This window comes from Calonectris borealis, chromosome 13 (assembly GCF_964195595.1).
Source record: "Calonectris borealis chromosome 13, bCalBor7.hap1.2, whole genome shotgun sequence".
Lineage (NCBI taxonomy): Eukaryota > Metazoa > Chordata > Aves > Procellariiformes > Procellariidae > Calonectris > Calonectris borealis.
In genome coordinates this window covers 23,408,962-23,433,132 of record NC_134324.1, presented here as the reverse complement: position 1 = coordinate 23,433,132, position 24,171 = coordinate 23,408,962, and the positions used below count along the sequence as shown (strand labels likewise).

General features: G+C 44.3%; 3 protein-coding genes across 6 annotated transcripts; 2 read left to right on the top strand and 1 right to left on the bottom strand.

Moving 5' to 3' along the window:
• Positions 1–1,173: 1,173 nt before the first annotated feature.
• NSDHL (NAD(P) dependent 3-beta-hydroxysteroid dehydrogenase NSDHL) lies at positions 1,174–13,496 on the bottom strand. Of its 4 annotated transcripts, none has more exons than XM_075162555.1 (8): positions 13,465–13,496; positions 11,548–11,598; positions 9,060–9,221; positions 7,970–8,116; positions 6,426–6,554; positions 4,499–4,641; positions 2,886–2,988; positions 1,174–2,179 (listed from the first exon to the last, which is right to left on the bottom strand). In XM_075162555.1, exons 2-8 carry the CDS (start codon positions 11,566–11,568, stop codon positions 1,844–1,846), a joined length of 1,041 nt encoding a protein of 346 aa, XP_075018656.1. In that variant the 5' UTR covers positions 11,569–11,598; positions 13,465–13,496; the 3' UTR covers positions 1,174–1,843. The 4 variants fall into 4 exon arrangements, with proteins under 4 accessions (XP_075018656.1, XP_075018653.1, XP_075018654.1 ...); XM_075162552.1 differs by having other exon boundaries at positions 13,424–13,479; XM_075162553.1 differs by lacking the exon at positions 13,465–13,496 and adding an exon at positions 13,405–13,435.
• A 240-nt stretch (positions 13,497–13,736) lies between these two features.
• On the top strand, positions 13,737–17,973 carry LOC142087845 (centrin-2). The gene is made up of 5 exons (XM_075162551.1): positions 13,737–13,856; positions 14,131–14,289; positions 15,425–15,553; positions 16,255–16,392; positions 17,234–17,973. The coding sequence occupies exons 1-5, from the start codon at positions 13,854–13,856 to the stop codon at positions 17,321–17,323; spliced, it is 519 nt and encodes a 172-aa protein (XP_075018652.1). The 5' UTR covers positions 13,737–13,853; the 3' UTR covers positions 17,324–17,973.
• A 773-nt stretch (positions 17,974–18,746) lies between these two features.
• LOC142087903 (uncharacterized) lies at positions 18,747–22,398 on the top strand. The gene is made up of 5 exons (XM_075162691.1): positions 18,747–18,773; positions 19,084–19,242; positions 20,535–20,663; positions 21,948–22,085; positions 22,312–22,398. The coding sequence occupies exons 1-5, from the start codon at positions 18,747–18,749 to the stop codon at positions 22,396–22,398; spliced, it is 540 nt and encodes a 179-aa protein (XP_075018792.1).
• Positions 22,399–24,171: the final 1,773 nt, after the last annotated feature.

The following is a 24,171-nucleotide window of genomic DNA, read 5'->3' as shown; positions in this document are numbered from 1 at the left end:
GGAACAAAAACAGTTCAGTCCTTCCTCACCCCTTAAAGCAGGTGAGATGCCTGGCCTTTTGCAAAATCTTGGGAATAAAGCCATGTCTCTCAGCCAGGCGTGGTTTCACCATGAGTGTTCTTTTTATATGTCACAATTTTTTTTTTTTTTTATATAGATGGGGCACTGGTACACACTTACAGAAATAGTGAGGGAAGAAAGGGTCTTTCCATTAACAGTGAATTTGTGCTGGCACATTGATGCATCACACGCAGGTTAACACAGCTCAGACCTTTGAAAGCAGCATCTGTCTCCCACCGAAATGGGATGTGGGATGACACAAGCAGATTCCAGAAAACCTAGGAACCTAGGTTTTTGGGGTTTTTTTTAACAACACGCTGCTATGAATTGCACTCTAGAATTCAAGCTTTAAATATTTCAGGCGGGGGCAGGGTGGGGAAGCCCAAGGTGGCTGACCAGTGCAAACCAGAACTCTGTGAACTGGCCCAAGCAACTGGCTAGTATTTACTTCAAGATCAAGCAAGGCAAAGGCTGGTAAAACTAGCTAGATGTTAAAGGAGCAAATAAAAATTTGCAGAAAAAAAAGCCCAACATAAAACTCTCCAGAAAATAACCAGAAGTTAAAATAGAACGGATTTCTAAGCAGCATATCAAGCTCCCAGATGAGGTTAAGGCTCATTGAGTGAGGCACTTCCCATACTTCTGAAATTTGAAATACCAAAACTCCTGGGGAGCCAGGAACTGGCACAGAGGGAAGTTCCAACTCTAACCTAAACTCTTCATTTAAAAACAAATCAGAACTGACGCACTTAGAAAGATTATAGGGTAAAGTACACTTAACATAAATGTCAAACTAAACAGCTTGGTTAACATAGTATTATGATAACCATTTTCTTGTGGAAAAGAGGTTTTTTTCATGTGCTAAGTGGTCAAAGCAACAAAAATCCCCATTACCAGCAATAATATGTCAGACAAGATGAGAGCTTTGTGCAGCAGGATCTTCCAACCAATGTAGTTCTTATGGGAAGTGAGCGAGCTACGGTAAAATAGTATGTGCTGACTGACAACAGCCACAGCAAAGATTTCTCCCCCCACAAAGGGAATGATTAAAATCCTGTTTATGCTGAGATGTTCAGAATGGGATCTGCCCTTTCAAAAATGGAACACAAAATTAGGAAGTCGCCTCTTCTTGATTTATTTAGGTTATTTTTGAATAGAAATAGGCTCCTACAGAAACAAAGGCACAGGCTTCCTTACAAAGAGAGGGCTAGCATGCCTTTTCTCAGGTTTCCTTCTGATGCCTCAGTAAGAAGCCAAATCACCCACCAATCATGGAGGGAGTAACAAAATCAGTTTCAATGATTTAAGAGATGGTGGCAGAACTCCTTTTTGGCATGACCGTCTCTTTCGTTGCTCTTGTATAGAAAAAAGCCAAACCACAGAGAGGCACCAGTCATGAGAAGTATTTCATGAACCAGTCTGCAGCTATGAGAAGAGGCGGCTGTTATCACCAGAGCAACAAAACAGAGGACAAGGGTGGAGAGGGAAGACGAAGGAATGCTGATGTGCTGGGTTGGGATTGAAGAGGGCACAGCAGGGTGTTTATTCATAGTCCATAAGGTTCAGCAGCTGTTTCAAAACAAGAAGTCACATCAAAGAAAAGAACTGTTAGCACAGCTCCTACATGAGTGTTTTTTCAACCCAGATAAAGCCATCTTGATAATGGCGAGGAGGAGGAGGGACTTCAGGAAAACTCCCTGGTCCAGAGAATTAATGAAATTTGCTTCAGTGTTCATGTTAAGATGTCAAAGCAATTACGAAAATCAAATCCATCTAGGACTTCTCAGGCCTTAGCCCGGCGTAGGTGGGGGTAGCTCTGCAGAGTCCTGTCTATTGCTTCATCCAGGCTCACCACTGGTTTGTAGCCCATGTCTCTTTTGGCCCGTTCACAGCTATAGTAGTGAAACGTTCCAGCTAATGCTACCCGCATAGGGGTAAAAGTGGGCTTGATGGTGACCAGTGGACTTAGCAGCCACAGCACTAGAGACAGGAACAGGGCCAGGTAATATGTCAGCCAATAGGGAATATGGTACTTGGGAGGATCGTAGTTCAAGCCAGTCAAGATACGGGACATGAAAGCCCAGAAAGGAACTGGTTCATCATTTGTGATATGAAATGCCTGAAAGAGAGGAAGACAAAAAGCCAGATGATAAAATCATTAGTTTTCACAAATTTGTCTCTGTGATGGCCCATCTCATGTTCACGCTGAGGAGACTGACATCCCTGACTTGACTGAGAACACATTTTCATGAGAAACTGCTTTGCACTAACCACCTCTCTCTGAAAAGTGATGAACCCCTTCTTTGCTAAGAAAGCCAGCTACCTCTGACACTCCAGAGGTTAAGATTACCCATAAATGGTCAAACAAACTGAATGACACAACACAATGCAAACACATTAAAGCATCCTAGCTGTATGTACAGTGCACGCCCAGAGCACGGTGGTGCCGTGAAAATCTCCTGTCCTGAACTCTATCGTAAAAGCTGAATCACTATGTTTCTTATGTACGCATCTTGCCTGCCCACAATTCTGCCTGGATTTCCTTTCACAAGGAGTTTTATAGCATGAAGTTAAAGTATATTCATACATCTTAGCCCATGTGGTTGCACACAATGGTCACCAGATGGGCAACCATTCATTACACCCACAGACAGAAAAAAATTGACCCATTTGTGTGCTAGTTCCACTCGTCTCCAAGACAGATGTTCAGTACAGATGAAAATCAGCATGAACTACAGAGCAGACACATGGAGCCAAGCAAGGCTTGCAGATGAAGTTCGGCTAGGGGACACCCACTCCCCTCCCCTTGCCAGGTCCCTCCTTACCTTCCCACACAGGGGAGAGTCTTTCTGAAGATTTTCTGCAGCTAGGATGTGTCCATGGACCACGTTTTCCACGTAGGTGAAATCTACCAAGTTCTTTCCATCCCTGCACAGACAAAAGGAAGAAGTTTAGCCCTAAGGCAAGTTAGGCTGAAAATCTGCTTGTGGCAAAAGGAAGGACTTTCACACAAGATATATTTATTCCAAGTTTCCTCTTCTCCCGCTCTCTTGTGCTGCAACTTCAGGCTATACCCTGTCAGAGAGATGAAATTGCTACATATTATTTTGGAGACAGAGGAAAGGCTATTATTATCTCAGCTCTTGTCAAGGCCCTCAAAGTTTACATTCCTGTAACAGTACCATTTTTAAACCTCACAAGTTACCAAGTTTCTAGGTGTTGCAGATCCTACAGGTCTCAGAATCAGCAGAGTGATCCACAGAAGCAGAACAAACAGAAACAGAGTGGTAGCTAGCACAAAAAAAATCCCTTAAGGACAAGATTTTAATTATGAATTTCTTAGCTCATGAAATTCTAACTTACCTCCCTCAATAAGCCAACTTCAGCCCTAGCTGTTTCTACACGGGTACAGAAAATGAAATGAATCTGCATATCACTTTCAAGAGCCCAGCTAAATCAAACAAATGGTTTGTTACAAAACCGTCACCACACTCATTTGGCCATAAAACCGGTATTGCTGCAATCCATCATTCTGAGAAAGAGTAATTTTTCATTTCCTATGTTCATGGATGAATGGCTATCTTATTTGCTTTCTTGGAAGGGATATACAGGTCTGTATAGCAGTAGGAAAACTCAGGAAAGCATGTTTGAGCTGGAAGAGAATGCAGACTTGCACCAAGTGGAAACCTTGAGTTTGTGTAGCTTTGCTGTTCACAGATCAGTTTGAGAGATCAATTCAGAAGTGAACTGTAAGGAAGAACAAGAACAAAAAAAACCAAATCCCAACAGCAAAAATCCCACAACCCTCTTCCTTTTCTTCCTTCTACCCCAAGCACATATTCACATGTGCACATATATACACAAACCAGCTCCTTGCATGTAATAAAAATCTATTATAAAGAGCACATTTCTTTTGAAGAGCATAATACAATCAAAAAAAATAGTTCAAGCTACTACTAAGGATATTTCTTGCTCTAAAATTTCCATGGTCCACTAGAAGCTCTGCAGGGCTTGATAACAAGGCAAATATCTTTGATCTTATAAACAGAAATATTAAAACACTGCCATATGGGCTTTTTAATTGCAAGAACCTCAAATACCAGAAGTGTATATTAATTAAATTAACAGTAAGTAATCTGAGCGCTCTCATATTTAAAAGGACAGCTCTTTAGACAATGCAAAGACAGCTCAAGCTATGTCAGCTTTCCCTACTGATATTCCGTTTGCATTATGAACACTTACCATCTGAGTGCATGAGTCCCTAACACAGAAGGATTTTTAAAAAAAGAATCCTGGATCACAAGTCAAAAATTAAAGAAATGTACTTTTTCCCATGCCACAACACCACTACTGATTTAATATTATTCCCTTCCAAAAGGGCTTTGTAGGTTCAGCATCAATTTTAACAAAAGCTATGAAATGACTGAGCCTTGCTCACCCAATTACGAACTTCATTTTGCCGCTCTGAGCTGCTTGGATGAGGATGGGAACCAGCTGAGGGTCTCTAGGACCAAATATTCCATGGGGACGAATAGCAGTAGTGAAGAAATTGTTGCCTGGGTCATTTGCACTGAGCACTTCCTGTAGGGAAAAAAGATAACCAAATCAGGAGCGAAAGGCTGGGAAGAAAAATATGGCTTAGTAATATATTCCAAGATCATCACTAAAGGGGGTGAGCGTTCCCCCATTTCCTTGGGAAGACATCAGTGGAAGAATTACTGTCCAGCCATATCTTTACAAATGAACCTTCCTTTGTTCCCATCTCTTCTCCCACTTCTCTTTAATGAGAAAAACAGACAAACATCTGTTTTCATTATTGAACACCTAATGAATTGACAGGCAAAGGAAAGGAACTCTTCGCCTCTCTCAATTAACACTATAGAAACCAGAGGAGCTTTGAAAGTTCCTTCACTCCCTGAATTCTTTAAGGACATGTTGGAGAAAAGGAGGACGCTAAGCAACGCAATCTCTGTCTCTCTCATCAATCAATGGAAGATTTCCATCACGGGCCTTCTCGATTGCATTCAGAAGGAGTGTGATCCCATTTTCCCAGTAGCACCAAGTGCAAAGCAGATTTAGCAAGGCATCTTTGAAGAAGATTTAATTCTATTGGGAGTTTCCAAACAACGTGTTCTACTAATTTTTAACAGCTGCTGGATTTTCTATTAAAAATCCAAGAACAACGCATACAAACAAACACTGAATACTTTCACTGTTTCACCCAAAAGAAAGACATAGTTACAAGCATATTGAGCTAGACTTGATTGCTACTCATAAGCTTCCACTTTATTAGTCCACTTTACTGCAAAGTGGTTATGCTTGCGAATAAACAGCTGTTTTTACGCTGTGTTTTCAATTAAGCTCTTTTCAAGGAACATAAGAAAAATTCTTAAAGGCTAATACTCAACTTTAGAGGACACACTGTCAGCTTCAGTATGGAAGCAAGTCTAAATTCATCTTGCAGGAAAAGCGTAGATTCTTTACATGATGTTATTACATGTTATTAGGCTGGTATGCTCCTTAATTCAGACCACATCTCCATCTCATCTTCGCTTTCCCCAGGGACTTGTTCACAATCCCAACTGTAATTTCAGGCTGCAAATCGGGTAGATGTGGTTCTGAAATAGCCTTCCAGAATGAGCAGAGAAGGCAAAACACTCCCCTCAGCTGCTCTTAAAACAAGAGCTGGATCAGTTAAGAAATGGGATTATCACATGGCTCTTGCAACAAAAGTGAGATCTCTGCCAGTTCTTTTATTCTTTCTCTAGAAAGAACCTGTGTAGTGTAATACACTATTTCATTCAACTTCCCTGGTCATGTATGTCACAGCTTTATTTTATTGTCTTTTTATTAAGTAATACACTACTTAGGAGTTTCACCAGCCAAGGAAGACATAACTGACTACTTATGTATTTGGACTGCTAGGCAGCTGCTAGGAAAGCATCCCCTGGACCAACCCATCGGCCTGCCTAGGGAAAAGGATGTGGGTCACCTGTGAAAGACGCAAGCGGCAGCCACCTGCCATACTTCTCTTAACAGAACAAATGAATCCACAGCTTGCTAGCCTCCATGCTGAGAATAAGAGGGCTAAAATCTGACAGATTTATCTAAAAGAAGGGAATTTTCTGTTTCAGTTATACTCTGAAAACTCTAGCAGGCATTGCTACATATGCATGATTCTGCGCAGATTTTCTTTGCAATGGTAAGAACGAGATACTTCTTTTTAATGAAAGAGAGATTCTGGAGAACAACAGAGATCTGTTCAGTCTTGAAGAGCCTGTTGTGTCCCCTAGGGCATGCCCTACTTTTAGAAGGGCAGTTTTAAGCATCGAAAATAACAACGTTAACCATATGATGACAAATACCTTCTCCTGTAGGATCTTCGTCTCTGTGTAATAGTCAATAGGTTTTTTTGCATAAGGGAGGTCTTCTGATCCATTTTTTATGTCTGTGCCCTCAAAAACTACACTGGCACTGCTAGTTAACACCAGTTTCTGCAATAGATGTGAAAGAAAACAGTTGTTTAAAGCCTAAGACAAAAGGGTCATTATTTACGAAGGCTGAGTAAAGACAATAATAATGTTTAATCAACTGATTCTACAGATAATAAACTAAGTCTAGAAGAACATGGGCTAACAGAAGATGATCTGAAACTGCAGGTAAGAAAACTCCCACTCTTTTAATTGATTCTGCCACATTGTTTAGTGCTACCTAAAGGAGCATTTCATTTCAACAAACATCCAAAGCACTCAGTCAAGGGGAAAACATCTCTAGGAAAATCAGAGTGCCCACTTGGCTTGGCACATTTTAGCACTTAACATGCAATGAGTGTTTTTAAGATATATTTGCTCATCTTGACGATAACAATATCACGGTAGATTAAATCAAAAAAGAATTCTTATCTTGGATGTTTTTGTTGGATAAAAACATACCCTAGTGGATTCAAAACAGGAAGTCAGTGATGTATTTGAGTAATCAGAAACATGTGGTTTTAAACAAGATCTACATTGTAATAGAAAGATGACTAGATCCAACAAGTTCCAACAAGACTTAACTCCTTGCTCTGACAGAATCCAGACTAAGCCTGAAGGTAAACACTGCGTGGCCCATTTCCTACAACAGCTTATGACACAAGGGGGTAAAAAAAACCCCAACAAACAACAAACTGTGGGGCTGGGAGTCCTATGGAATAGACATCATTTAATTCTAAACATTATCACTTCCATATTTGGACGTGGACACTGCACAAAATGCATGCTTTGGAGGCAACATCTCTGCCCAAAATCAGTAAGGGATCTTCACATGCATTGCGCTTGAAAATTTGCTACGAATTTAAATGAAAACTCCTGTGACATCAAAATAACATAAGGAAAAACAAAACAAAACAAACTTGCCTGAACAGCAGCCTGGTTTCCTCTGGCTCTTTCTTTTGTGAGCAAATGACTTTCTAAATCAAATTATACTGAGATTATGGCACAAGTGTGTTCCTTCTCATTATATGTCAAAGAATTCACATAGGTAATAGATACCATGAATACTTCCACTGCTGGAAAAGCTATCTTTAGACCTGTCCCCTTATTAAAGCATGAAAGAATCCACTTGCCAGTCGTGGTTCTCCCGTAGGTGATTCCCAGGCATCTAGCAGGACAAATTTTAATGGATGCTTTTCCTGCAGTTAGGAAGATTGCAACGTGTAGGTTTTCTGTGGCAAACATGGACTGAGCTTACACCAGACACTAAGCGGGAGACCAACAAAGTCTCTCTCTTCTACTTATTTTCACAGAACAATAGGAGTTCAGTATTTCAGAGACCTTTGCCCCTCTATCAAACTAGATTGAAATTGGTCCGTGCTGCAATTGTTATAGTCACATCAGCGTCTTATAGTCTCCTTGTGCTTTTCTACCCTTACCTGCACTCCAGCTTCTTTGCAGGCTTCAATGACTGCTTTGGTTCCCATAAAATTCACCTTATAAAACAGTTCCCTGTTGTCACTTGAAGGCGCTGGTGATGCACAATGAAATGCCACTGACACACCTTGTAAAGCTGGGAGCAAAGCCTAGAAGATACATCGCATGAGACAGCAATGAAGCAACAGCAGTAGTGTCTACTCAGAAAAAAAAAAAAAAAGGAAGGAAATAAAACACAGTTCTTTTTCTCATGGAAACAAAACCATTAAATTTCAAGTCATGTTCCTTCCATAAAGGTGAGCAGCTGGAATAGGATTAGCGTCCAGGATCTTCACAATGTCCTCTCCTTCCTGCTAGGCAAAAAAGCACTACATCATCTTTTCTTTCCAGAGAAGAACCTGGGAACTTTCTGAGACCTGGAGGCTATCTAGACTTAACTACTTGCAATAGTCTCAAGTGCAGGTATGAGACTCAAAATTACCTGGAGATAGGAGTTAGAAGACTCAGCAAGCAGCAGGTTTAACAGCCAACAGTACCCCATGGCACTGTCTGTGTTTGAGATGACTGTCATAAAGCTCTGAGACATGATACTTTATACTGGTGGGGAGATGTCTCTTAACATTGCACACAAATGTTTTTGCCGAGGCTCACACACATGACTGAGTTAAAGCAAGAGGTCTTAGCATGCCTTAACTGCTAGGAATAATGCATTCTGCTGTTCTCATGCAGCTGAGGTTAGCTAGGAGAGCACCCACACGCAATTACCAACAGTGACTGTAATTAGAACGTATATCTAAGCTAACAGTAATGCAAATCATAATACAGAAACAAGTTCTGTTCTTTTCAGCTTCAAGCAGACATCAGGTATAGTTCTTTAAATGTTCCAGATGAGGGTTCCACAGAAAACTGCTTAGGCTACTGACTTCACAGGGAAAGGTTGGGGGGCACACCTACATACCCTTTTACAACCTATGCAATGCCTTCAGGTGTTTTAGTGCTTCAGGCAAGGCTTGGTACACTGTTTGAACGAACATTTATTTAAACAGACATCCTTTCTATCTACTCGTGTCATGTACTGTTGTTAGTCTGTACCTCTTTGTCGCAGAGATCTCCCAGGAAGAACTGCACCCTGTCATTGTCAAACCTCTTCTGAATATCAAACACATTGACTGTGTAACCCTTCTCCAGGAGCTGCTCCACCATGTGCTGGCCTAAGAATCCTGACCCGCCGATCACTACACATTTCTTACCAGCCTGCAGAGACAGGGAGAAAAGCACTTTAGCAAGCAGAAATACACCAACAAACTGCACAAGTAAACTGATCTGAAATTCCCGAGATCTTAATGTGCCGGAATTTTGCACAACTCGTCAGCAGCTAGTTTAATTGGAGGAGTCTAAATTCAGATATCAAAAGACTCTTCAATATGCCGGTGCTATCACAGTAACTTAAAAGTTTAGACATGGTCCACATGGCTCACATGCTGGTTTGTATTTGGCAGGACTCTGCCTCACAACCAAGTGGTTCACGTAGTAGGGAAGAAAAAGAGGACTGGCTCCAACAAACTCTGCCCTGATGGTAAAGCAAACAATCTGCTTCAGCCACATGGCACAGATAATTCAGAATACTAAATCTGTCACTGGTAGCAAGGACAAAACCATTTTCAGAGCATGTGAAACTCAGGCTTCTCCAACCCATGACAGCAATCAGGTAAAGGCAAGGCTTATCCTTTTTAGTTAGTCATTAGTTCTTTCTTTCTTTTCTTAAGCTTTTTAAAATCAATGGCTAGAGTCATTGATTAACAGATTCCAGTCTGGTCACTCCTCTAACTGGACTGAGACTGAAGACCTTACCGCCAACACAAAACATACAAGCAACGAGTCTGAGGAAGCTTTTGTACAAAGAATGCTTTGTCTTGTTTGGAAATAGATTTGCTCCTTATTGTTGCTAGGCAAAAACCCACCTCTGCAGTTATACTATTGAGCTGAAGGGAATTTTAACCCAGTGAAATCACACAAAGACAACAACTCTTCAGAAGTTTCTAAGTTCTACTGCAAAGTGTCAATTATCCACAACAGAAATTAGAAGAGTTCACTGCAGTTGCTCAGTTACATTAAAGCATTACCAATTATTTAGAAAGATGCATGCAAAGTACAGTCTGATTAAAATAATTTTTAAAAAGTTCTGATGGGCTGGCCCAGTGGTCTATTTGGTTTTGATAGTTGCACGAGAACAGACGATATAGAAAGAATATGTGAGTCTAAGGACTCTCTGCAGTTCACTCTCCTTGTACTCCCCCACTACAACAGTTTTGCATCTGCTTTACCCGTGAGCTTCCTGATTCTCTAAACTCAGTCACATCCCTCCTCTCTGCGGTGTCCTCTCCCTGTTGAGGGGTCTAGCCTTTTCAGCTTCTCCTCAAAAGGCAGACGCTCCGTTCCATCGGTATTTTCACTTGTCTTCCCCTGTACCCTTTCTCATTCCAGTGTGTTCTTCATAAAATGAGAGCACCCGAACTGCACACTGCACTGAGATGTGCTGAACCAAAGTTTTACAGTGGCAGAATGACGCCCTCTGTCTGGCTCTAAATATCAGAATCCTTTTCTACCAGTACAGATGAGATAGTCCAGGCTTTTCTGTATGATAGTCTTCCACTCTCCCAAGTAAAGGACAGTATTCTAACCAGTAATGAGAAGCAGACTATTTAAATAATCTTTAGTGCACATTTATAATATGCAACATACCTCCTGGGAAAGTACTAAATAAACAACTCAATGACCAGAATCAGTATAACTGCAGCTAACAGTGCTGCACCTGGATTAATTAGCTGTTTTAAAAAATGCAGGTAGAAAGCCAGGCTACGCATGATTATATTGATTTTAGAATATGAATTACTACCTATCTAGTGTTGTGCTGTGAAGATACAATGGCTTGTTCATGCTCTCTAACATGATGCTACATTGGTTTTTTTTTTCTGATTTCCTTGTTTCCTAAATATCTGAGGTTCACTGGTCTTCCATAAGCTTCATATGAATTAATGAGAAAACAGTTCAGAAGGTAGAAGTTTCTCTATGAAGAAGAACCACAGGTAATGCAACAGAACAGCATAATAAATTGTACTCTTAAGAGTAATGTCCAAACATCTCTCTGAGCTAAGCAAAATGTTGTTCTCTTCATATTCTAACCTCCTGTATTCAATGCAGTAATCATAGAAAGAGGTTACAATGTTCTCATAGATCTCAGGGACCTCAACTGGGCCTTATCTGCACTACAACATGGAATAATGTTACAAGGCACGTAGAAATGATCCTGGAGTAACTAAATCTCCAGACCAATTGATTTGGCAGCACTGACAAAGCCACTGGTGTTCTTGAGGGGGTGGAGCATTCCTGGATCTCTTTTGAACTAACGGCAGCAAATGATTTTATGGAAAATCACATTTCCCCTGACAATATCTCTAGAGTTAGTATTAATGCAGGAACAGCCTCGTGTCTTCCCCAGTAATGTTCAGAAGAAATATCTATGAAAATATGTTTCTGCAAGATAAATCTTCATAAAGCATCATTTAAGTCCTCAACTTACCGATCTGAGGCGTGTGGCCATTTCTCAGATGATTCACTATCAACCTGATTCCTTTAAAAAAGGAGAATATTATTTTATTCACAATACAATACTTTACTTAAGCATGCCATTAACACAAACCAAACTTTTTTTTTAAACACGTTTCTAGTTATAGGAATCAAGGTTTGAAGCCATTATGCTAAAGCAGAAGCATGAAAAGAATGAGCTAATTCTCTCTGCTCTGCTGAACAAAATAAGCAGTACAAGAGTAACAGTGACATCAAATAGCTTTCTCAAACGCATAATTTTAATATAATAAAATACCCTTGATAACAAAGGCACCATCTTATTTTAGCTAGCATTAGCTTCATGCGCTTCCTTTAAGTCTAAATATTTAGACTCCAAATAACATGAACACAACTGCAGGGTTTGGCAATGTCCTCTTCAAAAACACAGTTGCTCAAGGGTGTTAGGAACAACAAATGAAACTGAAGTTCAAGCATTTCAGCAGCACCATGCCTGCCTGCTGAACAGCAGCAGACACTGCACAGAAGAAACGCCGGCACTCACTGGTGCCCATCAGCGAAGAAAGCGGAGCCAGTGGTGAGATTTTCCAAGTTTTCACATCACAGGCTGTTGATGCCACCAGTTTCATTAAAATACGCTCTTCCTCCCAGCAATAGCAAACAAAATTCCCAACTCAGCTGGGATCCTACTGTGCGGGGTATAATTGTAAGACAGAAAAAAGGCAAAATGCCTATTGAGATCTGTTTCCAACATAAAGACAAGCTGTACAAAAAGACTTCTGATGGCTTTACAGTCACTTTAAACCATCACTATGATAAACTAGTGCTTTAGAGGCTGATTTGATTCTCCTTATTCCTAGTCAGTGCTTCCCACTACCTCCTACTATTCATGCGCTGAGATGGATGAAGGCTATGACTAGCTGAAAATTAATCATTTTCTGCCTGGGTTGGTTTTCAGCCAGAGCAGCTCTCTGACCCGTCTCATTTGATGAACACCAGTGCCAACACAACTGGATGAGATCCAGGAACAGCTACACCAATGTTGCTATAAAATTATCACAGTGCCATGCCTCACGCAAGCAAATACATCTGTTGGACTGGCTCACCCCACAAGCTACACAGTTTAGCACTCCTCGTTTTTTACTTTTCTGAAAAGCCCTTTGAAATGGCAAGGATTTGCCATTTGCCACCAACCCCCAAAAAGGCAGGATTGGTGCCGATCCAGCCAGGAACACCAAGCTGGTTTGAAAGTATGGGCACAGGGTGATCCACCCTCCACTTGCCCCCTCTTCTCCCTCCACGTCTCCCTTAACACAGGCCTTACCCCTCTCCAAAATGCAATTTACGAACTGTTCCATCTCATTTCCTGCCAGCTCTTTCAGCCTCCCCGTCCCAGAGCCCCCCCCCCTTCAGCCACCCTCCACACACCCCCAGCTTCTCCCAACCCCAGCTTTCCTCACTCGCCTCTACAGCCTGTCCTTCCTCACATCCCTCACCCCCAGCACCTCAGACCCCAGCTGCCCACTCCACACACCCCACAACCTGCCCTCCAGCCCACGTCTCCTCACACCGCCCCCACCTTCTCCGACCCCCAGCCTGTCCTTCCCCCCGTGCCCCAGCCCTCTTCACATCCCTGCGGCCTCCCCCGCCCCCAGCTCCCCTCCCCACAACCTACCCCACGTTCCCTCACAGCCTCTCCTACCCCGCCTCACCCCTTAGCTCCCCAGCCCCAACATCCTACCCCAGCCCTCCTCACAGCCCTGCAGACTCTGCTGCCTCCCGCCCGCCCCTCCGCAGCCCCCATGACCTTCCCCGCGCCCCAGGCCTCCTCACACCCCTCAGCCTCCCTCACCCGACCCCTCCCCGCTCACCGCACCGGCGGCGCCCTCAGCCCTCCGTAGCCCGCCCTCACCCCCGGCCCGGCTCCGCCCCCGCCTCGAACCTGTCCCTCCTGTCCACCAATCGGCGCGGACGCTTCCAGCAGACCCCGCCCACTCCCGCCGCTTCTCCTCCCTCGCGTCCTGGGCTGAGCATCGCGCTAGCCTGCTATCGCTCGCTGATTGGCCCACGGCCTCCCCCCTTCGGCCAATCGCGTTGACGGAAGGAGGAGAGGCTCTTGGATCCGCCCCAGCCACATGTTGACCAATAACTATCGCCTAAGCATCTCCCGCGCTCGCCTCTCCACCAAATAGGAGTGAGGGTTGCCATAGCAGCGGCGTAGGGGCATTAGCCAATAGGAAGGGGCGGCATTGAGTCTGGGCCTGCCAGGACTGGAGCCGCCCCAAGGCACCGGCCGCCGGGATGGTGAGTGCGGCCCGGCCCGGCCAGGCCCGGCGCGGCGGGGCGCCTCCCTCACCGGCGGCAGGAGGGGTCCTCGGGCCCTGCGCTGCTCCGCTCCGGCTTCCCGGCCGCGGGGCTGCGGGGGAGGCCCCTGTCAGCTCGGAGCGGCCCCGGGGCCGCGGTGTGGGCTGGGGGCTGAGGCGGCCGCTGTCCTACGGGCCTCAGCCGCCCTTCCCGAGGCGGTGCGTCGCCGCGGCGGCGGCCTGATCCTCCTTTGCTCTTGTGTTGCTGTGCCAAGGCCTCCAGCTTTAAGAAGCCCTCGCTAGGAGCCGCGACCCAGAGGAAGAAAGCGAGTCCCAAGCTGGAGCTCACTGAGGAGCAGAAGCAGGAGATCCGGGAGGCTTTCGACCTGTTTGACACAGACGGCACCGGGAACATAGACGTTAAGGAGCTAAAGGTAAGAATTTTCCTGGTGCCAAAAGTGCAGTTCTACTGAGGTTATAAAGTAGACATTGAGGCATAAACGCCTAAATGACCTTAAACAGGAAAGGAGAGATTTTTTTTCTTCCTCCCAGCATAAACCCTTGTTGTCAACAGGTACATTTTTCTCTTTAATTATAGCTCTTTACTGCTGTTATCAGGTGTCTTTAGGGCCGGGCTGGCCAAAATACATTGACAGTTCTGTATTTTCTGTACTGTCTCCTTCTCTGTTAGTAAAACTTCAAAAAACCCCAACATTTTTGGGTTTTACTAACATAAAATTGCATATTAAAAAAGTGGGAGGTTTTGCCCTTTTATGTGTTGTTGAGAATTGCATGCTTTGCAAATTAGGTTATCCAAGCTATGGAATACACCAGTGTTATTCATTTTCATGCTTTTATTTATTGCAAAACATTTTTGGTCCCTCCCCACCCCTGTCCTTTGGGAAGAATAGTAATCAATAAATTAGGACTTTCGCTTTCAGAATTTGCCCTTCCTGTTTGCTAGCTGGATGTCCAAGTTACTTAAGACCATAGGGATGAGACCTGATTTCAAACTTTCCGCTTGTCCCTTTACCGAAGGAGGAAAAAGTGAAACGCGTAGGTGCACACGCATGTGTCTGCAAGTGAAGGCATCCTTGGATATGCTGCTTATAGGAGTGTTGTCAGAAAGGCACACAAAGTGTTTGAATTGTGTTTTCCCAACATTCATTGAAAAAGATTTTTGTCACTAGAATGAAAAATTAACTGATTTAAGTTCCCTGTGGTCTACCAGCTTAAGACCTTCCACGTTTGTGCCATCAGATCAGGTTGTTAGAGTTTGGTAGAGTTGCAGGTATGATGGAAACTTCTTTCATGGAGTCACTTGTCTTGAGGTTATTTTGTTGAGACAAACAACTCCAGAACATGAATGTTTGCATGCCAGTTTTCTGCACCTTGATGTGCCCTTGTGTGTAGAGAAGCATTGCTCTAAGTCTGCCCCTTACCTTGCTGTTTTCCTTGAGACACAGAATGCATATTTTAACATGACGTGGCATAAAGTTAAACTTTTTTTATCCACCGTGGTTTTGTTTATGGTTTTGAATGATTTATAAATTTTTTTTGTCCTTACAGGTGGCCATGAGAGCGCTAGGGTTTGAACCTAAAAAAGAAGAGATCAAGAAAATGATATCAGATATCGATAAGGAAGGAACAGGAAAAATCAGCTTCAATGACTTCTTGGTAGTGATGACACAGAAAATGGTATGTAAATTTTTAAAGCCAAAGTGAAAGCAATTTTTAAAATGGCTAAGTACCTTTCATTTCCTTTTGGTTTTAGTGGAAGATGAAAGCACTATTTTAATCTTAACAACAAAATACATAAAAGTTAGAATTGCAAGACAGGGACTATCCTATCTTATTTTTCAAGGTAAGGTTGAAATAATTATGTCATTAACAAGTTTCTTTAGCATTTTGCGTGTGTGTGTGAGAAAAGGGAAAAAACTGAAATCCGGATTTTTATCACAGATTAGAACCAGCTCTGGCCTGCAGAAAGCTGTCGGGAGTATTGACACGTGACCTGGATGACTGTGTAGCAATGCACTGTATTTTCTTTTCTCGAGTTTTAAGATACTTACAGATGAAATCTCTGGTTTTCAAAATCTTAAAACATGTTGAGTAAAACCAGATATTTAACAGTGGAAGATCCCGATACTGAAATCCCAAAGACATCTGGCTAACTATGAAAGAAAAAAAATTCCCTGAAACCCTAAGTTTCAGGAAGCATCACTGTGTCTCTGTCTTCCTTCAGCTTTTGCACATATACTTCCTGCTGGCTGGGCTTCTTTAAATTTGCTCTGAAGAGAGTTTCTCAGTCTTTCTAATGCTTGTCTTTTAAAACTTTGAGTGTTACCTAAAACATAACTACTGCTTTTTTTCCTTAAAATTATGCTTACTTCTTTAAGGCTGAAAAAGATTCCAAAGAGGAGATTCTCAAAGCTTTCAAACTGTTTGATGACGATGAAACTGGCAAAATCTCTTTCAAAAACCTCAAACGTGTTGCCAAAGAACTGGGGGAAAATCTCACTGATGAAGAGCTGCAGGTTTGTACCGGGTATATGAAACCACATCATACGCAAACGCCCACTGTCTGCCTTTGTGTGTAGTGAACGTAGAAAGGTCCAGATTACGCTGTGCCTGTTGAGTAGGAGGGTAGTCACAGAATGTTCGTGTATTACTTGGTTTTATATTTACATTCGTTTAAAACCTATGTAAATAGTCACAATCTAATTCTCCTTCCCTCTGGAGGGCTGAGCCATCTCTCTGACTGGTCTGCTAAGCACTGGAGCGAGAACAAGGAATGGGAATCTCTCTGTGGGGGAAGGAAGCCCTCTCAGGGTCAGTTTTTAGGTGAAGGCAGCAGTCTCTCGGTTTTAGGTGCTGTCCTCTAGCGTCCTGTGGGATCTTTGCACTTGAACTGTTAGGAAAATCTGCCCCCTCTCTCCTGGCAGAACTGGAAGAGCTTCTGTCCATTTGAGATTGGGAAATTGATTCTGAGGCCAAAGATGGGTCAAGCATGCATGGCTGTCGAAGTTGCGTCGATATAATTGCAGTTTTATGGAGCTACGGTGATGTAAAAGTAACAGCTCTGCTCCAAGCACTTTGTTTCTTCCAGGACAGTTCCTGTAACACAACATTTTCTACACAGATTTTGTATATGTGTGTATATATATGTATAAAATATATGTATATGTATAAAAACATGTATGTATAAAAACATATTAGTGTCTAGTTTAGTAAATATTTTGTAGCATAGTAGGTCTGATGTTGAGCTAACTCCCCTCCAATACAATTTATTGAAAAGTAGTTCTAATTCTGAATTAATCTAATAATTTTAATCGTAGTCTAATCTGCATCTAATTTCTGAATACAAATATCTTTCAGGAGATGATCGATGAAGCAGATAGAGATGGGGATGGGGAAGTGAACGAGCAAGAATTCTTGCGGATCATGAAGAAGACCAGCCTTTACTGAAGCAGAATTTTATTTATTTTTCACATGTGTATATACGTTTGGTAGGTGCCTCACTTTTTTACAGTCTTTTCTTTTGAGACAGCAGAAAATACAGGTCAATATTTTTTTTTTAAGTGGATGATCTTAAACTTGTGTTTGTGAACAGTTACCAACTGCTAACCTGTTTACATGTAGCAACATCGTTGCTTGTTTGTGCTTGTAAGATCATTTTTCAGTGACAGTATTCAGATCCTTCTTTGACTAAAACCATGTGTCAGATGTGACGGTTTGGTAAAGAGAGGACTCAAAACCAGATTGTGTAAACCCCTATTTCCCAGCAGCTGAAGTTTTTGGTTTAATGTCTTGGTTTGGGTGCAGCTATAGTGAACTCTTTGTATGACATATTTGCAGGGATCAGCTTTTTATACTCTGTCTTAGAGTGATTATCCACTCCTGTTTTTTAGTGTGTTCTTTAAACTGGAAAAAATGTAAGTAAATAGACTGCTGCAACTTAACTTACTGCTATTGAGTTCACACGTTTAAAGAAATCTCTTTGCAAAAGAAGAGGAAAGTTACCAGTGCTGCTGCTGAAAGCGCTGTATGTTTGCAGGAATATTCAGTGGCTGCAAATACAAGATTGTATTTAAAATAAAGTGTCTTCTTTTAAGCCATCAGAGTTGTGGAAAGAAGTGTACAAAACCACAAACAAATCCGCTCGTACAGCGTGCCCTCTGGTCTGCTGACAAATAACCAAGCAATTCTTCCCGGTACTTGAAGAGTTTCAACTTTTAGGTTTTTACTGTTAAGTCTTCCAAAGGGCCCTGGTTACCAAGTGCTTTGCTCCAGAGGCAGCAGCTGCAGCAGCGTCCGCCTGTGCAGCGGCGTCCGCCCGAGGCAAGCGCGTCGCTGAAGGACGGCTTTTGCCTGGCGTGGGAAGGGAACGAGCTCCCGTGCCCTTCTGCTGCTCCCGTTTGTCCCAGGAGCCCCCGGCATCCTCCCTCCCTGCTCTCAGGCGAGGGAAGGGCGGATTCCTCCTTTCCAGAAACCTGAACGTCTTCCTGACTCAAAATCTCATGTATTCCTTGGCGATTCTTGCAGTCTCGTGTGTCCCCGTGTGGTGAAGTAGCCCCATTACAGAAAACTGTGAAAACACGAGACGTACGCAGATGAATATCTAAGTGACGTCACTCTAAGTGACGAGAGTACGTCAAAAACTCTGATTATTTAATTTGTCAGCCAAGGTTAATGTAATAAATGCATGACGTGGGTCACTCGTTCTCAGCAATAACGTTCGGCTCCTCACCGGATTCGGACACCCGCGCAGGGCCGGGGAGATGGCAGCTCCGAGGGCGCCCGCCACCGGGCCACGAGCTTGTCCCGCCCCCGATCTGCGTCTCGGCCAATCAGCCCCCGCGCTTTCCCTGAGGAGCAGGAGAGCTAGCCAATGAGGAGCGTGGTTGCAACCGCACCGGTAGAGGTGGCACGGCCGGCGGTGGGATGGTGAGCGGGGCGGCGGAGCCCGGCCTGCCCCTGTCCGCGCTACCCCGGGGCTCCTCAGCGCGGCCTGGTGCCCTGCGGAGCGACAGGGAGCGGGTGCTCGGCTTGTGCCGACCGCCGCCTTGGAAACCTCCCTCAGAACCGCCCCACCCCGCCTGAGGCGTTTCTGAGGGAACCGGGGGCGGTGGCTCTGTGGGCCCGAGGAAGGACGGCGGGAGGGAGAGGGTGACTGCTCCCCGTCCGCCCGCTGGCCCCTCTGAGGGCACCGGACCTCTCTCCCGCAGGCTTCCAGCAGCGAGGCAGGTACCGCCGGGGAAAGCTCCCCGACGGAGCAGCCAGCCCCCCCGTTCCCGCTCAGCGAGCAGCATAGGAGAGAACTGCGAGAGGCCTTTGAGTTGTTCGATCGGGATGCCTCGGGCCTCATAGATGTCAGCGACTTGAAGGCAAGAAGCTGTAAAAATGCAGCGTGTTTACTGGTGAAAACAAAGGCTGTGAGGTTTAGTGACTCCTCGCTTGTCCTCATTTCCCTCCGTGAAGCCCCACACAGTTGCATTGCTTCTTTCACATGCCTCTGGGCTGTGGAGAAGAAAACCAGGAATGAGAACCTCTCGTCACAGTGAGCTTTTAGGAGTCAAGCTGTTCCACTACTCTCACCCAGAGGCCTTTGACTTTCCTATCCTGGTTGCGAATCTCCTCTGTTACATTTTCATCAGTGCACCAAGATAACGTTAACCTGTGCTGGAGGGACTTTTTTAGACAGGCCTGAAAGAAGACACAGATGTGCAGCATGTCCTTCATAATCCATTTCACATGTGGAATATCATATTACTGTAGTATTGCTGTTGTACTACCGTGCCTGCAGCAGGAGTTTATAACAGCATACAGAGCTTGTCATCACTCTGCTGCTGATTGAACTCGGCCCAGATCAGTCGGGGGTTTAGGTCCTTTCTCTGCGATGCTGCAGAATAAATCTCAGGAGTCTCCTACCCTGTCTTTTTTCAAAGTGACTCCCGTCCTCAAGAAGTTGAGGAGGAATGACATTTTGCAGGCAAAATTCTCTAACAATCCCTGTCCTCTAACAGCTTTTGCAAACACAGCACAAGTTTATTTAGCTGAAGGGCGTTCAGTCTGCTGCTCTTCGGCATGTGTTTGCACAGTCTGAGTAACCCAGCTCAGAAGCCTGAATCCCCTCAGGCTGGTAGAAATGACACAGTTGCTTTGTGACCACAGTTGCACTTGGAACTTGAATTGCTGTAGTCAAACAGAAATGACTGGCAGGAAACATAAATGTTGGAAATGGGGCTAATCATTTACAAGCACCTGATAAACGCTGCTGCGGAGCAGCAATGGAGCAACTGGTGTTTGCCACCTATTGCTTTTGGACCACTTGCTGTGCTAAGAGACTTTGCTGCCTGAACCCCAGCTCGTTATGCAGCCATCAGTGGTGTAAGGTTTGTGCCAGCTTACTGGCCAGGTATCCTTAGGAGGCACCGAAGCCTTCCTTCTTGGCCTTTGCTGACAGCTCTTCACTGCTAATTTTTCATGGCCTCATACTGCTGATGTTAGACAGCTATAGAACCTTGTTCTCTAGAGGCAAAATGGTGGATGAGTAGATGTTGATGAAAAGTTGGGGTTTTTTCACTGCTTTCATGTACCTGCTTGTTTCAAACACCTTTCCCTCTTTGTTTCCGTTTGATTTGTACACCAAGACATTGGTCTGTTTCTCTTTTGGCAGATAACCGTAAGGGCTCTGGGCTGTGAACTGGGGAGAGAGGAGATGAAGAAAATCATCTCTGAATTGAATGAAGAAGGGTCAGGGAAGCTAACCTTTAAGTTGTTTCTGCAGGTGATGACTCAGAAAATGGTATGTGAGCCCAGCTGGTTACAAAGAGTGAGATTCCTCTTGCCTAACTTTACAATGCAGGTAGCCACAGTAGATTGGGCCACTCTGGTTCCCTGCAGGGGAGAAAGAGGAGTTTCAGGAGTTTCACCTGAGCTATTTTAGAGATCTGCCTTGGGGTAGAATTGTCCTTACGCCTCTTGCCTCTTTCCTGTAGAGGAACTGTAGAGGGAGCAGGATGGCCAGTTCATGTAGAGGCAGCTGCATCTCATCAGAAATCTCCTTCCCACCCCAGAGTGCCCTGAGCACACACAGCACCTAGGAGCCCCCATTTCCCTTCCCTAAACCTTTCCACATGAGATTTCAGTTCTGTCTTTATAGTCACAGGGCTATTTATCTTCAATTCAAGACAGTGGTGAACAAATATCATACGTCAGATGAACAATTCACCATCTGTAGCGAAATCATTCCTCAATACGCACTGACACTGTCAGCACCTCCCGCAGGCAACAGCCACTTAAGCTCGTGCAGTGTCCGAAGAGCTGCTGTTCGATACCAGCTCTTTGCTTCGTGTTCCCTAGTCCTCATGGCCCGTCTGAGATTCCTGTGGCTCAAAAACCTCTGTATTCTCTAGTGCCTGGCTGCATGCAGACACAGGCTGTTCTCAAAGAGCACCAGCTTGCCTGGTTCTGCCTCTCCCATCCTTCCCATTTCATTGTAAGCCTTTGTGGGGTGCCTGGGAGGTGACTGGGGCGTAGCTGCCGAGGCGTCAATGCCATCATAGTTGCCAGGGCACGTGTGCACGGGACCCATGCTTAGAGGGCAGTGAAGATCCCCGTTTTCCCCTCAGTTCAGTCAAAGCCCACACCTAGCTGCAGGCTTGTGTACGCGTTGCCTGTGTGCGGTGAGTAAGGGCAGTAAGAGCCAGCATCGGCCTGGCTCGCTTTTGAAATAAAATAAAGCTGTAGCCATGGGATCATTCTTGGCAGCTGCTTCCTTCTCCAGTAGTAGTGCTAGTCCCCCTCTTCCTGACAAAACTTGGCCAGGGTATTCCAGGCCAAGTCCCCATGCCGCTCAGACAACTTCTCTTGGAGCTTTTCCTTTAATACACAGTTATACCGGGGGGAGGGAGGGGAAAGGCAAAGGTGAAATAGCAGCAGTAAATAACCCTCTTCTATGGCCATGTTTTCCCCAAAATGATGTCTTGGGTTTGATTGCAAATGTTTGCTGGCTAAAGTGCCTGACTAGGGATTGTAGGGTAGTATGATGTCATGTTTACACAATGGCGTTTTTCATTTCCTTGCTAAGGCGGAGCCATGTTTGAAAAAGGAGATCCTGCAAGCTTTCGAGGTGTTTGATTGTGATGGCACTGGCAAGATCTCCTTTGAGAATCTCAAGGTGGTGGCTAGTGAGGTTGGGGAAGACATCACGGATGAGGAGCTGCAGGTTTGTGAAGTCCAAACATATTCCTCTCATGCTCTGCTCAGGGAGGGCGGGGAGTGTCTTACTGGGGGAAGACTGGTCGGGGGATTGTGCTGTGTTGCTTTGCAACGGACACGATCTCTGTCTCGTTCGGGCCTTGCCTGAAGCCTTCATTGGTGTTTGCACTTTGTGAGCGTCCGCCCTCTCAGATCCAACCTAACCTAGTCTGCAAATCTTCGCTATCCCGCAGGAGATGATTGATGAAGCAGACGTGGATGGAGATGGGGAAGTGGACAAACAGGAGTTCCTACGGATGCTGACACTGACCGACCCATAACCACAGGGTTGGTTTTTTTTGCCTATTCCCATATAAACAACTAGTTACAATGTCACTTTTCTCCAGCTTCCTTATTTCTTGTTCATTGCCTTTCTTGGGTGTCAAAACACACCAAAATATTGTTAATGTTTCATCTTTGGGGTTGTTTTTCCTGCTCCACTAGTGGAAGCAGTTTTCCGCATCCTAGCAAACAGTGTTGTTACAGTGTTGTTTGTGTCTGTGTGGGTTAGATCTGAAGTTAGAGGTTAATTCAAATTCTTCAGCCAGTCCCTGGAATTCTCCCTATTGTATTTACATCCCATAGCTTTTCAGCCTATCTGATAAGTTAGTCAAAACTCAGAAAATCCTGTATAACTCTTAAAAGCTAGTACTTATGGCAGAAACTTCTGTACCTTGCCTGAACTGCATTGTGCAAAAGACAAGAGTTCAAGGGCTTGGGAACGATTACTTTCCATAAGGTAATGAACAGCTTAAGCTGTGGATTCCCCTTCAGAAGTAACAGTATGGGAGAAAGCTGTGCAGCTCTGAGGCCGGGTCTCCCATGGATTTGTGCTTCCTTCCTAATTAAATGCTAATTCAGACTGAATGTTACTCTGTGGTTGGGATACTCACCGCAGTTCTCTATAGGGGATTGTCGAAGGACCAAGGGAACAGTGGACTTTCTGTGCTAGCAAACATTTCCCTCCTCTTCCTGGCAGCTACTGTCCCAAAACTGGTCCTTCATGTCTTGGAGGCTTTCACACCTTTGCAAAAGGCTGTGTAAGGTGGCCAATGGGGTGAAAATGATTGGTAGCAGAGTCAGTGGAAAAAAGTAACACAGAAAGTGACTGGATAAGCTACATTTTCATTAGAAACTTGGGTAGAATTGCTGTGTTGTGCTACCCTGGGCTGTTCAGATGTGCCTGAACCCCTCTTTGCAGCACCACTGTGGCATGTGGGTAAATTTCTTCCCACTCTGGCCACCAGCCTAGTCTCGAAGGATCTTGCCACATTGGTGAAAGTGCAAAAATATGCCAGTGTTTTGAAAAGGATGTAAAAAGCTTGACGAGTTTGCTGAGAAGAGCCTCAGAAAATAGTTGCTGGCTTAGAAAACATGTCTTACGCTGAGAGAATTAAACTGCTCAATCTGTAATGATTATATGATGCTACCTGTATAATAAGAACCTGTTTAAGAAGAACATACCAGCTACCATCTAAAAAGCTCTTGAACCTATGGAGACAAAGCTGTCACCATCCAGGGGCTGGAAGTAAGATCTTCAACTATAAGAGAGAAATCTTAAATGACATTGATTAACTGTGAGAATGAGCTATCAAACACTATGGCAGCGTTTTCAGGTCAAGGCTGAATCCTCTCAGCGGGCTTGCTTCAGCCCAGTGTAAGTTGCTGTGCTCTTTACAGCTCCCGCAGAGTGGTCAGGTTACATAGACAAGTAAAAAAAAACCCGTGCCTGGCCTGTTATCTGAACAACTGTGCCTGATACCGGTGCCTTCTGCTTGCCAGACTTTGCTATCGCCCAGCCAGCTCACAGCTTGCCATTCAGGTTTCAGCTAGATGGGTATCTTCTCTGTCCCTGTTGCAATGCAGAATTGTTCCTTCCAGGTTCTTTCTAGGAATTTTCCTAGAGACTGGAAGGGACTGGAAATTGCACCGCCTTCTCTGGGATGCCTAGACCTCACCCTGGACTCTTTCTGCCTAGGAGCAGTATGGAAGGCTGCTCCCATGCTATCATAGCAGGTCTTCTGATAATACAAGGGAAGAATTTAACCTCTTCC